The 23,001-nt window shown below is 42.5% G+C and overlaps 1 protein-coding gene and 1 long non-coding RNA gene across 3 annotated transcripts; both read left to right on the top strand.

Annotated features, from left to right (window-relative positions):
- Positions 1–7,699: 7,699 nt before the first annotated feature.
- Positions 7,700–11,221, top strand: LOC146767944 (endogenous retrovirus group K member 6 Gag polyprotein-like). Of its 2 annotated transcripts, none has more exons than XM_085575462.1 (2): positions 7,700–7,830; positions 9,553–11,221. In XM_085575462.1, exon 2 carries the CDS (start codon positions 9,868–9,870, stop codon positions 11,194–11,196), a length of 1,329 nt encoding a protein of 442 aa, XP_085431588.1. In that variant the 5' UTR covers positions 7,700–7,830; positions 9,553–9,867; the 3' UTR covers positions 11,197–11,221. The 2 variants fall into 2 exon arrangements, with proteins under 2 accessions (XP_085431588.1, XP_085431589.1); XM_085575463.1 differs by lacking the exon at positions 7,700–7,830 and having other exon boundaries at positions 8,626–10,476; positions 10,633–11,221.
- Positions 7,830–22,955, top strand: LOC146767945 (uncharacterized). The gene is made up of 3 exons (XR_014953828.1): positions 7,830–8,481; positions 13,407–13,459; positions 22,017–22,955. It is a non-coding gene; the product is annotated as an uncharacterized LOC146767945 (long non-coding RNA).
- Positions 22,956–23,001: the final 46 nt, after the last annotated feature.

Genomic DNA, 23,001 nt, shown 5'->3' on the forward strand with positions numbered 1-23,001 from the left:
AGACCTTTCCTTGTCCAATGTTAGAGGGATGCCGCGGGAGACAAGACTCATGATATCATGATCATCAAGTCTCAGTTTATTGTGACAGATTACACAGTTTATATATGTTTGTTAATTAGCTCATACATATTGCAAAAGCCAAGCTCATGATTGGTTGCTATGTGACTTGTACTATTATCTTAAAAGTATCTTTGTGAATGATACTTGCCTGTCCAGCTGGCCTTGCAGTTAGAACAGCTTAGTACTTCTTTGTTCTCTATCTATTTCTACATACCAAGCAGTTTCAATATCCTGCTTTCTGCACACCATCTACTCTTCAGGGTCATGCGAACTTTGCAGCAGTCACGTAGCCCTCCCTATGTGGATTAATTTTACAGTATCATGTCCCCTGTTGTACAACCATTCCTCTGTCAAGCTCTCTTCAGTCCAATAAATGCTAAGTTGTTAAAAATGTCCTATTTTCCCTCTACAGCTATATTTTTAGTGCAGATACAGAGCCAAAGTTTGATTTTGCACCAAATTTAGTCCATCACACACAATTAACATCAGTAAGTTTTCTCTAGAATTGTATTGAGGTATGACACAAACTTTTTGCTAATCTCTTCCTCAGAAGCTGTAGAACAGATAGGGCATGTATTAACCATGGTACCCACTAAAAATACCAAGAACACTGGTGAAGAGCTGTATGTTCCTTGTTTCCCCTCCTCATATTTGCTCATGTAAAGTATATTAGGTGGAGATTTATAGATGTTACTCTGCAGTCTTTTATTGAGCATAATTCTTGTCCTGATATATGACTTCACAGATGTTCTGCTAATTTTCCATAATTAGGCCTATCAAAAACTGGTTTTAATGGTATGCTGGGTGTGTTGTTTATGTGCAAAATTATTCTATAATTTACAGTTATGTATATAACATTTGGTTTGAGTATTGACCAGGAGTCTAATCCAAAGTCTTTGGAATAATAACAATGGCTGATCAATGTCTATCATATTTTGTCTGAGCTAACAGAATTCTTTTCAATACATAGTGTTTGGTTGAGGAATCATTGAATACACATAGAAATGTCTATGAGATTGAGTGATCCCCACTTCCTAGAGTCACATGGCAATATTTTCAAATCTAGTGCTGAATTCAAAAGATTGAATTGTAATGTGTAGACATTCTTGGTCCTTGCAATTGCACACTCACAGATATAGAAAGGGACTGTAGAAGGTTGCTTAGCCTACCCATTATCATGTACAGGATGAACTACACTGTACTGTAATTCTTCTAGCTGTGGCTGATGGAAAAAAAATCCAGCTTGATACTAGACATGTGCCATAGAAACTCTGCTGCTTTTACTTGCCATTTATCCCAGGCTGAAATGACTTGATGCTTTGAAATGTTTTCTGATGTTTTTCCTGAATCTCTGTATTTTTTTCCGGCTGCAGTGCACTGGAGAACATGTGGAGAAAAACATACACATCCCTTTGCAAAAAGCTTCTTGCTTTTTGAAGAGTGTGCCTTCAAAACATTTATTGAGAGACTGACAAAGGGTTTGCAATAATCAAAGCATTTTGACTGAAATGCTGACAAACCTGGATTCAAAGAACTGCCTTTTAGTGATTGTCTCTGATGATACTTGAAAAGACCTGGAACAAATAGAAGTAAAACTCTTGTTTGTGCCATGCTTTTAGTCAGTCCTCTACACAATGTGGAAAAGTTAACAATTCCAGATTGACTACAAGGAGGTTTTATTAAGGATAGACAGAATCATGTGAACAGCAATGTGCACAACTTGTACTGAAAACTGCTTTAGAATCATGCACCTGATTACCAGAGAGTGATCTCAGAAGCAGTCCTACAACTAGGAATATTGATTAAGAAGGTATGACAAATTTTTTTAATGTTACCACCAAAAGAAAAATGAGAGTAGTACACTAATAGCAAACTAGATAAAAGACAAGTTTTTTCAATTTTAAATCTATTTCCACTGAGAAAGTAAAGGTAAAGGACAGGGTACATAGATAATTTTTTTAATCAGTGTTGAACCAATTTTTGTAGAAACACAGGTTTCCAATAAACCCTCACCTTTCAATCTGTGGACACACTCCGTCAATGGAATTAACTGCTCACAAAATACATTCAAGCACAGATTCAAAAATCAAATCTGTTTCATTATTATTAACATCACTTTGTCCTGCCCTTTCAAGCATATGAGACCCCTCTTTTTAAAATGACCTTTTCAAAAAGACTCCTGTGTAAGCTATTCAAATAAATTTAATTTCCTAAAACTTCCTCCTGTTATTTCTAGGTATTTTGTCCTCTCTACCTCTCTACATTACAATATTTTTCTTGGTAATAAACAGAAATGGACATTTCTGGATTTTATTTCATTCTAGTCAAGACAAGAAGAGCACAGAAGCTCCAATAAATTATAACTCTGAATAATATTAGTTATAAAGGAATGGCAAAGCTTCTTGGCGACACATTTGTGAGCCAGAGCCAGAGAACCAGAGACTAATGTCTAGTAAAACATGTCAGATTCAATTATTGCTGCCAATGTCTGGTGAACAAAAAAAAAAAACCAAAACACCCTGCTCAATACATTATTTACCTCATACAACCCAGTTGGCCCTCAGGGAAATGTTGCCTAATCATCATAAAGATAGTGCAGGTAAATTGTAAGGAAGGCATGTAGTACTTCCCATACATCCCATTTCTTGTATACTGTTGTTCTCTGGATTTTAAAACTGGGCATTCATCCATTACAGTATTGTCAGGGGATTATAGGAACCCCAGTCTGCTGAAAATAGTGAAATGTTTGGGATTTGAATCATCGCTGTCAGTGGGTGCTCACCCAGTGGATTCAAGACAGCTTCTGCACTTTCTTCACTGACACTATCTCTTTGACCTCATTTTCATAAGGGAGTGAAATCACAAAGTCTTTGTGTTCCTGTGAAAAGAGTAACTTCCTTTCCCTTTGGCTTCCCCCAATGGCATCAGAGCCATATATTGAATTGTACAATTCAATGCATTTTAAGGGACAGAACACATGATATCTGTCAAATACATCAAACAGAGCTTGCCAGGTTTCAGCTCGTGTTCCATTAAATTTGGGATAGTGTGTACAGGATTTTGGTGGCCTATTGGAGCTGTTATTGCTCAGCCCAGGAGTATCCATGGATAGGCACTCACCATTACAGACTGTGACAGAACAGTGTGAGAAGGTAAGGTAAGTAAGGTGTTTATCCAATTAGAAGCAAATTGGCAGTAATAGGAGCTCATATCCCAGAACTGTGACACCAGCTCCAAAGTGACATCTCTACATGTATGCCCAATAAATCAGAGATGTTACTTTAAAAATGTGATTGCTCTCAGGCTATATAGGAGTTAGTCCCTTTACAGTAAGCTCAGCATGCAAAAACTTTGACAACCTGGCAAAAACATGCTACCCAAAAAAGTCTGAAAACAGTAAATCTCATCTTCACTACCTACTCCCAAATGGATGTCCATTAGCCTGTGACAGGTTGATCTTAGTCAGGCCAGTCAAATGACTGTTTCTAAAACTCAGGTACCAGCACATCTGTCTTGCCCTCCTTGACAAAAGAAGGAAGATAAAGTGCAAAGAAAAATTCCTGGTTAAGGACAAAAGAAGCAGGTTGAAATTTATGCCACTTACCATAGAAATCTCAAATAATGTGAATACCACCTGAATGCCCTGAATAGCTTTTCATTAATATGACAAGACAGCTCTACAAAGCCAAAAGATAAAATCAAAGCAAGAAAAGACTGTCCAAAGTGAAGTAGTACTAAAACTTGATCAATTAACATTGACTGGCAAAATATTAATTAAGAACCAGTTGCTCAGTGATTGCATTGGTCAGCAATTTATCATTCAGCAGGTTATTTCTCAGTGCTCTGCTTGAGTATCAGCAGTTTCTGTGGTTATCAGGGAGACCAGTCCCCATTAGGGCTGCCCAGGATGTTTAGTCCAGCTGATTGGAGACTTAAAAAAACCCAAACCAACCAAACAGAAAACCCCCACATTGTTTTTTGTGCTGCTTGCAGTGTTCATTCCTGACAAGATTTGTGACTGGCTGTGTGACTCCCAGATAGCAAAGACACAAAGTTTTCAGTATATAAAATGTGATGAATAAGCTGTCCCCTGGGGTTTGGCAGGACTTAGTAACTGCCTGAGATCTTCTCTAACTTTCTCCACTTAGCCTAAACTCTCTGATATGGGATGCCTGAAAGTTACACAACTAAAAACCATCTTTAACCACTCAGAAAATCAGGCTTGTTTTAGAGACTCTGAAAACTACCATTTCAGCAGAAGCATATGGGAACACTTGCTGTGAAAATGAGGCCATTGTCATAAATTGAAGAGAGCCTGACAGAGGAATGGTTGAACAACAAGGGACATGATACTGTAAAATTAATCCAAATAGGGAGGGCTACGTGACTGCTGCAAAGTTCCCATGGCCCTGAAGAGAAGATGGTGTGCAGAAAGCAGGATATTGAAACTGCTTGGTATGTAGAAATAGATAGAGAAGAACAAAGAAGTGCTAAGCTGTTCAAACTGCAAGGCCAGCTGGACAGGCAAGTATCATTCACAAAGATACTTTTAAGATAATAGTACAAGTCACATAGCAACCAATCATGAGCTTGGCTTTTGCAATATGTATGAGCTAATTAACGAACATATATAAACTGTGTAATCTGTTACAATAAACTGAGACTTGATGATCATGATATCATGAGTCTTGTCTCCCGCGGCATCCCTCCAACAACAAATGACTGCTTTATACACACAAGTCTGGAATAAAAAGGCCAATAAACTGAACAGTATCATTGGTAAATGACCCATCAGTGGCATTCACTCAAAAACTTGGAGATAGCAAGTTTAGATTTCATTCATTAAGATTTGCATGCAACTGATTTTCCCAGCTGCTATTTAAGGAACATTATAGAGCAATAGTGACAACTTGGGGTTTTTTTCAGTTTGAGTTCTGTGCTCTGAATGCATATTTTATGGCGTATGTGTTTGGCTAATCGTTGCAATTTCATCTCAGCAGCCTCTTTGATGACATACACTTTTGAAACAGATGCTTGTGCTGATGGAGTGACATGTTCCACAGTTAAGTGGGTCCACCAAGACATAGCCCCGACTGCCTTCTGCTGGGGTCACCAAACTACTTCAGTGGGTTTATTTTAGCTCCCTGAAATACATCCCTTCTGATGGTGTTAACTCTTAGCAACATTTTTTTGCTTCCTAAAGACATTTTCTGATTTCACCATGTTACAGATTGCAGTGTTCTAGCAATTCAATCCTGACTAGTTTTCATTTTTTCAGAGTCATTGTAATTAACCATATCCATGGGTTATATGTTGGTTCATCTGCCAAAAACCATTACACAACAACAAGAGAATATTGTTCATTAAATTTCTACAAGCCAGAGTGATGTCCTAGTTTGCAGGCATCTCATGAAGAGATGCACACATCTCCAATCAGCACTTGAATAAGTTTGCAAGATAAGAGCAGTCCAGCTGCCTACTCAAAGTCTCCAGGGACTGCTGTTCCACTCAGTTTATCCATGCCATGTTCTTATGTTTCTCTCTTTGTCATTTGATCTCACAGTATTTCAGATCCCTCTGTGTCTAATGAAAATACTACAGCTTCTCATCTCCTACAGTCTGTTGTTTTAAGGTATAGCTTTTCAAGGACTTCTGTCTATAAAATGGTCTTTCTATGTTTGTGTACCTCCTACTTTAAAGCAAATTTGCTCCTAAGCAGTCAAAATTCTCATTCAGAATCATCACTGGTCTATCTTTAAGGATACAAGGAAACCTTCTATTTGCCCTCTAGGTGTTTGTCTACTCCTCTTCAAGTTCAACTCCTCAAGTTCAGGTTGTTATGTGTGAGAAGAAGATAAGAGCAGATCCATGTAAGTCTGAGGTCCTTGTCATTGTCCCCTTTGTCACAGTGTACAAGTACTTCATAGTCCCTAGAACAGCTCCCCTTCCTTCACTGATGTGTGATCTCTGCTCACAGGTAACAATCCCTACCTTTCCTAAAGCGGGTACTAGCAGTATATCTCGAGGAGCACTGTGAAACAGTTTCCCTGTTTTCCAACAGCAAAAAAGAGAAGAGTGCAGACCAAGTATATAATGTCCTTTCTTAGTTCTGAAGTGGGATTTAAATAGAGTTTAGATGCCAAGTCCAGGTGTGGAAAACTGACTCTGTTAAGCACTCACATCCTCTAGCCTTGACAAGAAGGGATCTCCTGGGCACCAAACCCAAGTTTCTGCATATGCTCAGAAGAGCTTCTGATTTGGCAAGATTCATCAACTCCTAGATCTGCTGTTCAAGAGTTTAATCTGAGGTCTCTGGTAATTCCCATGACAGCCTTCTACTACAGTTTGAGTACAATTTGCAAACTGGCATTGGTAGGATTTTGTATTGGAGATCAAAACAATTGGTAGTGTTAATAATGTTTCTGTAGGAACATTAGGAAATTTCTAACATTTCCTCCTCAGTGTGTAATCTAGTTTATGTGAAATTCTTGAAAAAATTATGTACCTCTTTTGTTCAGATGACACTTGATGTTCACATATAATTGGCTAAAGCAAAGCATCTGGATATCCTGAGGGTGTTTCCATTCTATTCTCACTAGATAGGCATTACTTCCTGTAGGGCAAAAATGCTCCAAAATAATTTGTCCTTATGCAAGTCAACAAGTATTTACTGAACCAGAAACAACCCATCCGCACAAGAGAAGACATAGCTAGAAGAGATTTGGAAGAGAAGGAGCATACAGCTATAGAAATTGTGGGAACTCAGAATGTTTCTCAAACATTTTTAGAGGTTCCAGGCCGTGGTCAGACGCAGTCTGGACCCCAGCAGGCAGCTGGATTTAGCTGTGATTTCGAGTTTGAACCATGGAATGAATTACCAACTTTGAAGGTGGAACAAGCAGTCACAAAGTGCTAGATAGTATAGTAAATGTAGTCACAAAGTAGAGGGAAATATCTTTTGGTAGTGTACAGGGGGGTTTTAGTGCATGTACAGGGGGGTTTTTACTTTGTACATGGGGGTCAGAAGTTCTAAGATGGAGGAAAGTGGGCTGAACCCACCCTTCTTCTTTCTTCTTCCTTACCTCCATGTTCTTGGTGATGTTGGCACTCACAGATTGGTTTAGAATAGAAAAACACTTGGTAACGTAGGTAATAGGTATTGGGGAATAATTGTAAACATGTTATACGTAATATATCTTATAAAAGATAGCAGCAGCCCTGGGCGGGGAGAGAGGAGAAGAAGACACCGGACAGTCAGGGTGTCAGGAGTGTGTGCCTCTCTGCCTGGGCCGCTGACCAAAGGGCCGCAGCCCGAGAACTTAATCTGTTAGATAACTAGCAATAAAACATCTTGAGACCGAACAAGAAGAGACTGCGGAGTTTTCCTTTGGGAACACGGGTTGGAGGAGAAGCTCTACCACCACACGAGAACCCCAGCCAAACCCGGGGTTCTCACAACTGGCGTCCCTGTGGGTGGGCACCAGCAAGAAGACCAAAAAGAAACATCAAACAACCTCCAACCTGCATCAGCGGAGAAAAAAAAAAAAAAAAAAAAAAGAGAGAAGAGCAGAGCACACACTCGCCGCAAATTCCAAGACGAGAGGGAGCGGACAGCTCGAGATAAGAACCTGACCTTCACCGAAACAACTCGTCTCGGGGACTTTCCAGGGAGGAGACGACCCAGAAGCGCGCCTGGGATCTCTCACCTGTGACCTGCTGGACGGTGATCAGTGCCATCTCCGGACTGACCTCGAGCCGACACAGCTTTTGGTGAGAACGGTCAAAATTAAGAACATGGGGGGGGGAATTCTCCCAAGAGGAAAAAGAAATAGTATCTGCTTTCCAGGGCATCATCTCTGCCCATCCGGTAGAGATTGCTCAAAAGGAGTTGAAAGATTTATTATTATGGGTGCGGTGTAACTTCCCACACTCAGATCCAGATTTATTGTATGAGCCAAATTTTTGGCAGGAAATTAACAAGCAATTATATTATCAGGCTATAAAAAATAATAAGCTTGCCGCAAAACTTTTATCTTCAGCAAGAACAGTTTTAGAGTCACTCTCACAACGCGGCAGCTCAAGCCAGGCAGCTACGGCTCCTGGTGACAAACAGGAGGGGGGACAGTCCGGCCAGCAGCTTGGGACAGATCCTCTCACCACAGACACAGGAAAGGCAGGATTGCTTTCTGTGGAAAATCAGGGAGATGATACCCCATCGCGTCCCGTGTCCCCGGGTTCTCACTGTTCCTCAGTTTCCCAAGAGTCCCTAAGCTCCTCCGACGCAGAAATTCCCCAGACGGAGGCGGGCGAGCCAGGCACAGCCGCGACCCTCAGTGGGAGGAAGGCATTGCCCAAGTCCAAACCCACGGTGGGGGGGGGGCGGCGGCGGCGGCAGCAGCTCCGGTGGGGGAAGGTGCGAACGTGAGTGCAGAGCAGGGGGAGGAGGGAGAGGAAAGCGCCTCCACATCTGCGCAGGCTGGGAGTTCAAAACAGCCCGCGCAGAAGGCGCGGCCGGCGAGAGCGGCGGGGGCGGGACGGATCGGGGCGAAAGCGGGGGGTGCGAGTGCGACGGTGGTACGCTCGGAGCGCCCGGTGACGCGTTCAATGTCGAGAATCCGTGAGGCCGCAGAAGCGGCCGCCCAAAGGGCGTGGGAACTTAGCTCCCTGACCGCGGCAGCCAGGGCTGCTGAGGAAGCGGCAGAGGGACAGCGGGAGGCGTTCCTCGCTGCAGCTCAGGCGGCGGGCATGCGCGCGAAGGTCGAGCAAAACCCGACAGCCACGGGTGGAGGGGATTTCTCACACATTTCGAACGCGCGGGACGGGCACACAGGGGGCGGAGGCGGCGCGCGCAGGCTGTGGGTGCTGGCATGGAGCCAGGAGACGGGCAAAGTGAGACGGAAACATCAGGGTTGGAATGGGAACAGGAAGGTGACTGCGTCAGCCTTGGGGGGGACGGCAGTGGCTCTGATTCGGAGGCGGTGCGGGGCGGAGCGAGGCCAAAGCATAGCCAGGGTCGGAGCAGGAGCGTTCACTCCCCTGAGATGACGCAGGCAGGGATGGGGCGTGGCCAGGAGGTAAACATTCCTCAGGGCACGGTTCCATCATCGTTCCCATGGCAACAGACGGCCCAAGCCCACGGCCAATCCCTGTCTGCTTCTGACATGACCGAATTAGAACAGTTGTTACAACAAGAGTCAGTTTCATCAACTGCAGGGATTGCAAACGTGAATCAGTTGTTAGGAGAAATGCTCAAAGGTTTATCGGGAATTAGTGCGGGATTTGCAAATGTAAATCAGTTGACAGAAGAGGTGTTAAAATGTTTGTCAGAAGTGCAGATTGAAGAGCAGAGTGCGGTTCCGACCTCAGCTGGTCAGGCGGCAGCGCCATCTAGCGGCGGAACCACAACATTGCAACAGGCTTCGCAGAACTTGTCCGGTCGAGGCACTGCGCCACCCAGTGGTGGGACTGTAACATTGCAGGACTTTTTTCCAGTTTCTTATAAGAAAAAAATCCAGGGTGAAAAAAGTCACATCTGCACGGCAGCAGGAACCTCCACTGACACCGGAACAGTGCGGGACTCAGGACACTTCTGCTGAGGCGCAGCAACGGGAGGAAACGATACGCATCACCGCTTCGGAGGGTGTCCCAGCTTGGACAATTCCAAAATCAAGGTCTGCCAAACTTTCGGGGCAGGGAGAGTCAATTTTAATATCAAAGGGGGTTGTTGAATTTCTTTTACGATATTTAAGCACAGCCTTGGAGTCACAGCCAGAACTGTTGGTTCATCTTCCAAAAATTTTCCAAATAATGCAAGGCAGTCGTGTGTTCTCCTCCACAGCAGATGCTTCACTTTTCTCCAGAGGCTTCCAGCCTTCATCTTCGCAGATGCTGCAGACGCCATTGGTATCGGTGAGTGCTGCTGCACCAGAACTGCAGCCACAACAGATGACTCCACTCTACAGGCAAGTACCCACTGAATTTACAGCTTTGCAGAGCGCAAAAGTGGACTGGCAGGACATTCGAGCAGAGTTGGAGAAAGAGAAAGGTTTATTGCAGGGCTCGGGAAATATAATGATGCCAGTGAACTATGACGCTCAGGGCCAAAACCCGAGATGGGAACGCCTGGACCGTGGAGCAATCAAAGATTTAGCTAAGGCCATTCGGGACAATGGGTTGTCATCACCATATTTCAAGCAAATGTTAAAAAGTATTTTTGGAATGTATGATTTAACACCGTATGATCTTAAATATCTTGCGACATCAGTTCTTACAGACACCCAAGCTCTCGTGTGGCAGAAGGCATGGAGGAGATCCCTGGAGGAGCTGAGAGCCAGATACCAGGGCGGGCCGAATGCGAACCTCACCATGGCGCAGCTTGCTGGTGATCCTCCTGAGGACGATCCAACTCAACAAGCGGTGAGGCTCCCGCGTCACGTGCTCAGCGACATCAAAGAGGCAGCACGGAGGGCGATTCTTCAAATTGCTCCAGCGGGGGTCCAGGACACAATCTACACCGAGATCAAACAAGGTCCTGCAGAGCCGTTTTCTTCATTCGTGGATCGTCTTTCTCAGGTGGTGGAGCGGCAGGTGAGCGAGGAGGGAGCAAAACCACACCTGATCAAAAGCCTCGTGTTCTCCAATGGCAATCCGGAGTGCAGACGGATCATCAGCATGATGCCGCACCAGGCCACTTTGGCAGACATGATCGAGGCGTGCAGCAAGGTGGGGACACCACAACATGTTGCTTCCATCATGGAGGAACACTTGGGGGATCAAATTGAAAAACGTATTAGGGAAGCTCTTGCAAATTATACAAAGAGCAACCCTAATGCAGAGAGACGGTGCTTTGGGTGTGGGGCACAAGGACATATTAAAAGGAACTGCCCACAACTTTCAAAGCCCAACAAGCCACCAGACCTTTGCCCTTGGTGCAGGAGAGGGAAACATCTCGCAAGTGAGTGTCACTCACAGACAGATGTGGATGGGAAACTTCTTCCTATTCCGGGAAACGGGAAAAAGAGCAGAAATGGCAGGTTCTTCAGTCTAGGAGGCATGGGCTTTGTTTCAGGACCTGAAAATGAGGGGTCAGAAAATAAATTGAGGCATTATATTCCCATTTCCTATCAGGTGCAATAAATAAATTAATTAATTAATAATGACATTCAGTTTGCCCTGTATTTGTTAAGAATGGTGATTAATGAACTAAATCTATAGATTAAAGACTATGGCAGTTTGAAATACACTCCATTAATTTAGAGAATGGGTGGAAAATATTCTTAGTCCCAGCACCTGCTGTTGAATTCCCCTGCTTTTCTGTGATTTTATTATAACACTTTCCAATTTTACAAAAGTGAAGCAGACAGACAGAAGATATTGTCAAAAGCCCAAGGCAAATGAACTGGAAAAATAGTAAGAAAATTTTATATGAATTTCTGTAATAGCAAAGGAAATATTAAGGCAATGTTATTAAATTAAGAGACAACTATGAAAAGAAAAGTAAAAAGTGGAACAGCCTCCCTTTTAAACAAATATCCAAAATGCCCACTGAATCCTAAGTGGTGAAGTCTTTCGTGTTGCTTCCACACAAAATATGGAATATGAATCAATCTTAATTTATGGAGTAGATTAATTACATATTTTTAATGTGAATCAGATCTCTTGGTTTCTGCACTTCTAAAAGTCACCTTTACTGGCTCCATATGAGAGCTCAGTGCCAAGACCACCCAGCGACTTTACTTTGAAGGATGCAGGAAACTGTAAAGTCTTAAATTCTCGTGCAAATGCTGATTCTCAATTTCCTAACTTAAAGAACAGGAAGATGGAAACTCATAGCACATTGCAATAAAAACACCCTTTGCACCTAGAAGAGAAAAAGTCACTTGTGAGGTTCCCTTCTGTATTTTCCTGTTTCTCTAGGATGTCTCAAAAAGTGAACAAAATATAAAGACAATTATCACAAATCCAGCTCAGGGCATTATGTAGGTACCTGAGAAGCTGTATCATTAAATCCCTTCTGCTGTTTAGGAAGGGAAAGACCTAAAATGGGAAAGAAGGCCAGTACCATGTTAAGCTACTTAAGAGGTCAAAAAAAATCTGACTGCAGCCAGCAATGTTTGGATTTTTCCTTTGGCTCGGAGAACAAGCTGTACATCATCCAGTAAATGTGTACTCTACAAGGGGTCAGAGGAAAAAACATCTGCCCATACTGGGCAGCTGCTTCAGTCCACTCTTCTTGCCAAATTCCTAAAAGTGCCCAGAAGCATCTAGGCTGATGGATCAGGTCTCCTGCCTCTTCCTGGGCTGGTGGGTTCATGTCTACCCCAGACCCTTGTGCATTAAATGTGATATGTAATATGTAGAGAGAAGGGGCAAAGCACTCATGAACCATTTGTTTGTCCTTCTCCTGACAAGGCCACAACTCTTTTTTATCCCGTTTAGAAGGGTATTGTGGAAACTGTGGAGAGAGAGGGAGAGAGAGAGAGAGAGAGAGAGCTCCTCACCCCTTTCCTGGCTGCCTCAAGTACACACACTTGAAAATCCAATATGTTCCAACCTTACCCTGAAGAGAATTTGTCTACTTGCAAGGAAGGAGATAAAAGTCTCAGCTCAATGGAGAACATGAAACTAGCTTTTTCAATAGAAAAGCCAGCAGATCAGGAAGTGGTGAAACATCCCTGGAGAGCATGGCAGCATAGGAAATGTACGTGGCAATGGGAGGGGTAGTTGCATTAACTCTTCCTGACCCATGTTTTTCCCATGAATGTATATTAAAATATGTACATAGATTTGTGTCTGTATATTTATTGGTCAACAAAGCCACAAAAAATTACAGTATTTGTCAGTAACAACACAGATGGACTTTCAAATAATCAGCTCTTCTAAGAATCATATTGTAAGTGTGGGAAAACCTTTTTCACTTTCATCTACCTGTCATTCTACTGCATCTGGGGCTCATTCCTGGCAGGGTAATACAAACAAATATAAAAAGGAATCCCGTGATGTATTAAGCATGCTGAACTTTACAATCATCTGTATTCATAACATTCTTGGTGTTTCACTATGGTGTAGTGAAGTATAGAAGTAATTATAGAAGTAATCTGCAAAAGGGATGGGGCTGATTTCTCTATTTTTATTTCTTTTGAATGTGCTATCTACTAACCTGACTTTACTAAAAGAATTTAGATTGGAGCGGGCCTAGGTATCTGGCTAATACACTGGCTTCCTGCCTTCATCTTAAGCTTTTTTCTTTCTGGTAGGCATAGAAAAACTCAGTAGTCTGGTTAAAAATGAAGACGTCGTGACACCTAGTGGTGAATTAAACACCAATAATTTCTCTTTCCCTTAAGATCTGCGAGTGTTTTAGGCATGTTGTCCTTGGTCAGACTGCAACAAGAGAGAGGTGGGTATTACCCTCATGACTCCGGACACCCAAGCAATTCCTCATTTCTATGCAGTCCCTGGCAATGTGTGTGTGTGTGTGTGTGTGTGTGTGTGTGTGTGTGTCTGTGTGTGTGTGTGTTTGTGTGTCTTGTTGCATCAGATTCTGTGTGTCTCCACAGAAGGTGGCATTGTCAAAGCCCTTGTGCAGCCCCTTATTGAACACGATATTAGGATATATTTAATAGTCATTTATACTGAGATCCCTTCAAGTGTCTTGACTTTGGAGACAAAGGGAGCATGGCAGAATCCTGGCATAAGACCAGCTGGAAATTTCAGATCCATTTTCTTGTCAAGTACTTATTCATCAAGGCTGTTTTCAGATGGTGACTCAAAAATTGATTGTATGGCATGCTACAAATTCATGGTAGGCTGCTTAAAGTGACTCAGTTACTGGCAAATTCTTTGGCTTTTGAAGATTTCTCAGAGTCTGCCTTGGTCAGCAGCAGTCAAAAAGTACATACTGGCTGTTACCAGCTGGCTGATACCATAACAAGAAGTCACACTGAAAAGCAGTAAACCAGTCTAGATATGTGCAAAAAAATTATAGATTCTTTCCAAACAGTGGCAAGCCTTGGAGATTTTTTAATTTATTTTTTTAGGGAAGCGGAACAATGCGCAGTTGTGCTCGCAGTAACTAGGCTGCAATCACCAAGTGGCCAGTTTTCTTGGCTTGTTTAGCTAACTGGCTGGGGAGTGACCATTTTTTATCACAAGAATGAGCTTCAATGCAAAAAAATTTCAAGTGAAAACATCACTGTAGGTTGTTCGGGAATCTGAGTGCATGCTTCTTTGCATCTGTAAGGGCAGTGAGCAGTGCAGCCTCACAACTTCATGTCCATATTTGTGCATGCTATATCAAGCACACTTTCCACTGCCTTCAATGAGACAAACTCCTTCCTCCTCCTCTGTCATGCAGAAGAGATGCATGACAAAATTGCATGTTGTAACTGAGAAATGGAAACGAAATTATTTGAATATACAAGGTTTGCTTCATCTAAAGATTTATTTTACCACACGTATTAGAACCTGACTTCCTCACTTTGCTGTCTTGGGTATAATTAACACTTATACCACCAGAGTGTCTGGATATAAGGCAAGTGAATATAAAAACATCCGTTCTGTCCAAAATGTTCCAGTTTCTATCCCTTGAATCATCAGTATGTGACTTGTTCTGTGCCAATATTAATAACCATTGCTCATGGCTTTCAAAAAACTCAAACTATTTAAAAATTAATTCTATTTACAGTGCCTTCTAGAGGAAGTATTTTGTAGAAGTGAATAACTCAAACTGACTAGTGGCTACCCACAAAATATGACTATCCAGCAACAAAATGAATCATTTAGAACTTAGTTGGCAAGGGATGGACATCTTGTTGAACAAAATGTAAAGTGGAGATCAGATACAGCAACAGGCACCCCTGGGTTCTTTTTCCACTATACCATACATTTCCTATGCTGCTCTGACAAAAGCAGGTTTAGCCTTTGTCATCCCAATTCCCACTGTTGGCTTTTTTTGCACAGAGCTGCAACCTGTGGGAGTGACATTCAGCTGTCACTCCTTGAAACTCCCATAGCCATGAGCTGGAGGCCATGGATTATATTTTGACTTTGGTTTACCCTCTAAAAAAGGGAGATGGCCACCAACTGGTGTGTGACAAGGTTGTTTGAAGTTGCTGGTGTGGGCCAAAGGCTAGTATTTCTTCAGTTTTCATTGAAGAGAAACAATACATAATAGAAAGGCAACACTAATGCTGGCAGCTCTGTAACCTGAAATAGGTAATGCAGTCATGGACAGAACCAGTGCAGGCAGAGTTTTTGACGTGCTGAATTGAAAATGTGACTTTGGTCCATAGATCCAGCAACAATGATGTATTTGGTCATTCTTATGCCAGGTAGGACAATCTGCTGCAGTCTGTGTTATGTGGGTACATATCCTAGAACCTCTTCTGTGGGAACCCCAGGTTTGGTCTGGGGTCTCGTGTGCCGGTAAAGTCTCTCCTCCAACCCGTGCTTCCAAAGAAAAGCCCCGCAGCCTCTTGTTGTTCGGCCTCAAGGCAGTTTCTTGTGAGTTATCTAAAAGATTGTCTTCTCGGGTTGCGGCTGTTTGGTCAGCAGCCCAGGCAGAGAGACACACACACCCTGACATCCTCTCTGTCTGCTGTCTTCTTCTTCTCTCCCCCAGCCCAGGACTGCTGCTATCTTTTATATGATACATTATGTATTACATGTTTATACTTTTCCCCCAATACCTACTACCTATATTACAAAGTGCTTTTCTACTCTAAACCAATCTGTGAGTGCCAACATCACCAAGAACATGGAGGCAAGGAAGAAGAAGGAAGAAGAACAGGATCAGCCCACTTTCCTCCATCTTAGAACTTCTTGGAACTTAGAACCATGTGCAAAATAAAAACCCCCTTGTACAGGTGCTAAAACCCCCCTGTACAATACTAAAAAAATTTTCCCTCTGTTTTGTAACTACTTTTACTGTACTATCTAACCCTTTGTGACTGCTTGTTCCACCTTCAAAGTTGGTAACTCATTCCATGGCTCAAACTCAAAATCACAGCTGTTTCCAGCTGCCTGCCAAGGTCTAAAATACTCCTGACCAAGGCCTGGAACCTCTAAAAATGTCTGAGAGACATTTTGAGTTCCAGCACTCTTCTAGCTCTTGCTTTTGCATTTTCATGATTCTCCTTCTGACAGATAGGACACAGAACTGTAAGGTAGAAAGCAGCTGCCAGAGACACACTGAGGAGTAAATTTGTAGGTGATATTCACTCGCATAGGAGTTGGAATGCTCAGCTGTCTGTATTGAGTGCAGCTGAGACGTGGACAATGAATCCCCAGTGTATCACACTCACTTGCATGGCTAAGTCTGTAATTGCAGAATTACAGAATGGTTAGGATGAAAAGAAATCTCTAGAGTTTATGTAATCTAACCCCCCTGGTCAAAGCAGGCTCAACTGCAACAGGTTGCTCAGGACAATACTCAACTGGGTTTGAATATCTTCAAGGACAGAGACTCACAACCTCACAGGGCAACCTATGAAAATCCTGAATCATTTTTCAGTTAAAAAAAAAATAGCTTTCTGGTGTTCAAACAAAATCTCTTGCATTTCAGTTTGTGCTCATTGCCTCTTGTCCTTCCACTGGATACCACTGAGAAGAGTCTGGCTCTATTTTCTTTACACCCACTATATCAGGTCTCCATCCATGCTATTAAGAATTCCCTCTACTCCTACTCTTACCAAAGTCAAACAATCCCAGCCCTCAGCCTTTCCTACTATGTCAGATGCTCCAATCCATTTGTGATTTTTGTGCTGCTTCCCTGGACTGGCTGAGGTATACTCACATGCTCACATCCCTCCTGTAGTGAGGAGCCCAGCACTGGGCCCAGCACTCCAGGTGGCCTCACCAGGCTGAGTGAGGAACCACCTCCTTTAAGTTACTGGCCATGCCCTTCCCTTACACAGCAGCAGCAGCCACCTTTGCTGCAAAAGCACATCTCTATATGTTCAACTTGTTGTCTACCAGGATATCCATCTGATGTCCAGTTCCATATTAATGGCTAGTTTCAACTTCCTTTAGCTTCATTGATTTAATGGCTTGAGTTTCTCTTTAATACCAAGGTAAATATGCCTGGTCTGTTGTACATCATGGACTGTTTCTACATCAGTTCTATTTAATTATTCAGTAACACTGGGAGCTCTAATAAGGCCTCCAGGCTGTAGACCAATTAAGCAGAATGGAGTCAACCGCCTAGAACCAGCAGCACATAACTGTGATTTCTGGTGAACCAGGGTAATACCAAACCTCTTGCTGTGCCATAAGCTCCGCTGGTATCCTAACACTATAGAATAGCTTGAATTGAGGGAGGAGCTGCTTTTGCTAGTAATCTCATTGTTGTCCTTGTGGATAAAAGAATTCTGTGATCTCTACGTACATACTTGGGGCACCTCTCAGGCCTACACGTCTTTACCCTACAGCAGGAAAGAAAATTCATCCCTTCCATAGTAATTGAGTGAAATTCTTCTACAAAGAGCCCAACTGCATTCTCCAAAAGGCAATAAAAATGGACAGAGTTAACACTCCAAAAGCAGGAAATACCCTTAACCAACACTCTATGTCATCACATAACCTAGATTTCAGTTGAGAATTTGGGTGTTGTTTTAGATAACAAAATACAACATGTGTTCACCATTAATCTTCTTGAACATTTGTTTGGCCAGAAACTATTTCTGATCAACTCGCTTATGTAAACAGGTCTGTGCTTCAGACTGAAGTGGTAAAATGTTATTCCAAGGGCTTGCATTGCAGGGAATCTCTCCTTAACTCTAATGAGATTCACTTAATGACAGCCTCAGTGTCTGTACTTCAAAGACTTTTATGTTCAGTTTAAATTTCAGAATTTAATAAAAAATCTTCCCTCAAAGGAGAAAAGCACAACCTCTAAATATCTACCATTTGTCCCTACTCTATTTGCAGTTTCAATATCCAATGTTTTTGCATCTGGCTTGTGAAGAAACAAAAAGCTGTTTCTTCTTTCATGACCAAATGGCAGATGCATTCTTTGCAGTGGAACACCCTGGAGAGGCATCCATTTATCATGTCATTTTTTTACAATATACAATATAGGACCATATAAAAACTTAAAGAAAAAATGAGGAAAATAAGCTTGGTTTATTTAAGGAAAATAAATGGTACGTCTCAGTTGTGTCAGCTAGTTCCAGGCACAACTGATGTATTTAATTTACGTTTGAAAATGTAGGCACATAAACAATCAACATTTTGAATTGCAGAATACTGGTACAGGAAATTAAAACATGCAATTTCCTACAAGCTCTTGCTCTCCACAGTTGGTCTCTTCATGTCTTTTTGTTTCAGACCAAAACAAGAACATGCAAACAGCTTCAGTCTGGCCAGGCCAAAGGCAGTATGTGAATGGGGAGCAAGGCTCTCCTGGAGTTACGATCACTGCAGCTTGTTACTGATTGTGAACCTTGCCCAAACTTTTCTCTCTTCCAAGAGCCATATACTTACTCATGTCTGGGGAAGTTAGCTTTTCACAATCAAAAAGAGTTAATGCTTTGATTGCTTGAAGGTTAATCCAAGGCTTTAAACTGTCTGATAGGAATCCATGTCCAGATAGAAGGAGCCCCAAGTTTTCAATAAAGATAGCCATTAGAAATATTGATCATTGAGTCAAAGCATTGAAGAGGATTAGTCTCAACTGCACCAATGCCGGAAGACAGTATCTTAATTGCATTATGAATTTTGGACACTGTCCTGAAATGCTTCTGGTAAAGATAAAGAACTCTTGAGATATGGTTTTGTTTTGCTCTTAAATCTGTAATTTAGTTTACCCAGGATAAAAGTTTTAGGGATTTCTTACAAAGTTTTGCACTCAGTAGCTGGGAAAATGGTACAGAAAAAAGTGTGCTCAGAGACATGCAGAGTAATAAGGAAAGTACAAAAGCTAGAAAAGACAGAATCAGGGGAATAAAAGACAACTAAACTGGCTCTTAATATTTCAAATCCCTGAAGGGAAGAGAATAGAGTTACTTTTGTAGCTGCAAAGATAATTTGGTAGCTTTAGAAAGCTATCATCTGGTAAAAATGACATAGCTTCTTCTCTCTGCTTTTGGCAGAAATTGTACCCTTCAGAAAATGTGCTTCCATTCCACTGCATTTTAATGCTTTTAAATGCATTTAAAAGCTATATCTGCCATTCTGAAAAGCTTGCCATTAAAGAATCAGAAATCCTGACAAATTAAATGAGCTGAAATCAGACCCCCCCCTTCCAATTCCAAAATCATTAATGCACCCCCTTTTTCTTTTGGACTCAGTCCTATTATACTGAACTGAACAGTTGTAAGTCTCCAATACACTGATTTTTTTTCTGCCAAGTATTGCTCTGAAGCCCCTCCATCTATGCAGTTTGGCCTGCCACAATGCTCTCATGACAAAGGTTCCTTCAGAGATTTTATCTTATTATAGCTACAAGTGATTGAGATCCATCGTGTCAGAATGTGTGGTATTGATGAATCCGAGATTGTAGAAAGTCTCTGTCTTTCTGCCCCGTTGCCAAAGAAGAAGCAATCATAATTCATCTGTGCTGTTTTCAAGATTGTTTATTCTTGCTTATCTCTAACATGTTCTGCTGCCCTGCCGCAGGTCTGTCCTGCAGGGCAGCGTGTGGAGCTCTGCCCTCAGTGGGATGTTACAAACATTATATACCAGAAACTACCTGCGCTGTATTTACAATAACGTGCCAATATCTGTCACCTACGTTGAACAGCGTGTGCCCAGCCTAAACCAATAGAAAAATGCCAACACTACAGTGAAACCTGGAGGGCATGAAGAAGAAGAAAAAGGACAAGACACACCCAATTTCCTCCATCTTGTCCCCTTTGACCCCTAATCTAGAATCCTAAAATTTTACTTTTGCACCCATGCCACACTTAATTATTACTTATATCAAACACTCAGAGCTTGTAATTCATCCTGTAAGATTGAAAACTCTTTTCCATGGACAGAGATCACAGACAGTGTCTCTGGGGGCTCTGTACAGAGGGATTCCTGACCCCCTGCCAGGGTCCCAGACCTTCCAGGGCAGCCAGAGGGAAGCTCTGGATTTCCACACATAGAAGTCTAGATGGGTTGTCTGGAGTTGTTATAAATTACAAAAAAAACATCTTAGCCTATTCTATAAACTTGTTTTGAAAGCAAAATGAAATTAGAAGCAGATAGGTTGACTTGTATAAAACAAATAGGTTAAATCAATTGTGATAGTGAATACTGAGAGCTATTTTGTCATGCAACGATTACAACAATGAGAAAAACAGGAGGAAATATTTGTAGCTGAAGTCACTAAAATGTACCATAAGTAATGTTCCTGGAATGTGTTTGTCAGATTTCATGTTGTTTCTCTGAGGGTCACTGAACAGAGACAGAGGAAAACTGACTGGGGAGAGCTCTTATCATCACAGATGTCATCCTAGAGTGTCTCAGAGGGATCCATCATTACACTAACACTCTTATAATAGAAGCCTGCTCTGGTGCTAAACCTGGATTTTGGCTGCTTTTACTAGGTGAGAAAAACTCCCTGGAGGCCTCATTTTCTGAGTCACAGCTTTGGAACACTATCTGAATAGCTCTGGGGATGACAATGTTAAAGGTGCAGCAAGTAAGGTCTCGAGCAATTCTTTTTCAGAATCTGGACAGCTTCAAGGCTCCCTCTTGCAATTTGAAAACTCAGTCTTGCAGGATTCATTCTTTTTAGACTTCAAATGTATGTAGAAGTTTAAGAATGTAGACAGAGCCAAAGATCTCTGAGTCTGCAGTCAAGATAATTTTCATTTGATACTGTCAAAATATAGTGTTTAGATTCTCAGATTTTTTATATTTTCTCTTCCAAAACCAACTTCAGATTTCCTGTCCTTCCTTCTGAGGGGTATTGTTTCCTTTTTCCTGTCCACTCCATCACTCTTCAGTTTCCATCCTAAAGGAAACCATGACTGTGGAGAGCTCCACAGTTCAGCAACATGGAATCCCAGAATAATAGAATGTTATGTGTTGGAAGGGACCTTAAAGATCATCCAGTCCCAACCCTCAACATGGGAGGAGTGGAATCATCACAAGAGGACCAGTAAACTGATGCAGAAATGCTCTGAAAGAATCTGGATTATTTGGAGATACTATTTTAGCCGCGAAAAGCCTTCTCTGTAATGGGAGAAGAAGTAAGCTAGGCAATGACCAGTTTAAATGCTTATGGGTTTCTCTTACACATGACACAATTTCTTTGTATTCTGCTCTGTCATGGATAAAACTACCATGATCTTCATACCAAGATTACATCTGGAGGATTGTGTAAATCTTCTGGTTGCTCTGTGTTTCAATAGCCAAATACTTACAACAGATTTTTTTTTTTTTTAATTTCTGTTATTTTCTGTGTAATTTATGAGGGAACCAAAAGAGTTACAAAATTTCAGGAGGGGATTGGATGGAGTATTTACCTAAAGTAGTATGAACGTGTATGTTGTGTGAAAAACTGAGATGATGTGAAATACACACTGAGCAAACTGGGCCTGAAACTGTTTACAAACAGCTGCATTCTCAGCTTTGAAGTTATCAGTTCTCAAAGTGATCTTGATATGAGATGCACAGTGGGGGAAACTAATTTATTTTCTCCTCTGTAATGGGGGTGATCTGAATTTATTTCACATTTATTCTGCACACAGTACTGGTAGAAAAACATAAACCCATTTGATGCTGTATCTGAATCCACTGCCCATTTCTGAGTATCTTTTGAGTGTTCAAAGCTGCAATCTGACTACTCATCCAACTTTTGCAAGCAGGCCAGTCTCTCCAGTGGGCCACTCTGTGATCAAACCCAAAATCGTAACTCCATCTTTTCCTGTTTTGAGGACATTTCCCTGTTAATATATGAATTTTACTTCATGAGCTTGCCATGTCTGTCTACTGCTGATAGCAGATACCTTTCTATTTTCCAGGAGCTTTATCTGTGCTCAGAGGGAGCAGCCAGACTGAGAACGAATTTCCCAGAAGGGCCTGCATCAGCACGAATTCAAAACCCAGGAAAATTGTCCTAGAACACCTTCCATAGAGCACGCCAGCTGTGAATTGATGGGTTAGGGAGCTGCAGCCACCATCCTCTAGCAGCCCGTAGGCTGTGCACACAAGTCCGGTGCTCTGCGGCTTCGTTCCTCGCCCTCGTACACGACAACGCTCTCTCCGGCTCCCGGAGCAAGAGAAACGGCTGCTTCGCGCACACAACAGCGGAGCTTCGAGCGAAAGACGCCGGGGAGCGGCACTTCCCCCGGAACAGCAGCGGAGAGCCGTAGTTTGCGTCTGCACTAGACTGCATCATAGCGAAAAGCTTTGCCAGTATGTCTCGCAGGGAGATAGCTGAAGAGCGCAGCGCACTTATGCCGCCTTTGTCCAGAAACACGGATTATCTGCACACTCCAAAAACAGTGCTCTTTCCAGGGCAATATATAAGCTGCTTTCTGACGGCCGTGATCTTTCGATTACTCTTGCCCAGCTCGTTGTTTTAACGTGCACATGCCGTCCTGGTATTCAGTGCACAGTGAAGGCAATCGCAAAAGTCCAGCAGCTGCTGACTCCCAAACACAAGGCGCTGGCTATGTTCTTGCTTCTCGACAACTCAACGCAGCCCTTCATTTCTGCAGTTGCCATCGAGGTCTCTGCACTCGGAGACTCAGAGGAGGAGCAGGAGTTTCCCAGGAGGGGCTGCATCAGGACGAATTCAAAACTCAGGAAAATTGTCCTGGAACATCTTCCATAAGGATGCTAGAATGGAATTGAAGGGGCAGGCGAGCGGCCACCACGGTCCTCTAGCAGTCCTTAGGGTGCGCGCAGAAGCCCGGTGCTCTGCGGCTTCGTTCTTCGCCCTCGTACAAGCTACCGCTCTGTCCGGCTCCCGGAGCAGGAGAAGCGGCTGCTTCGCGCACACAA

The sequence above is a fragment of the Lonchura striata genome, chromosome 3 (genome assembly GCF_050655825.1).
Source record: "Lonchura striata isolate lonStrDom1 chromosome 3, ASM5065582v1, whole genome shotgun sequence".
Taxonomy (NCBI): domain Eukaryota; kingdom Metazoa; phylum Chordata; class Aves; order Passeriformes; family Estrildidae; genus Lonchura; species Lonchura striata.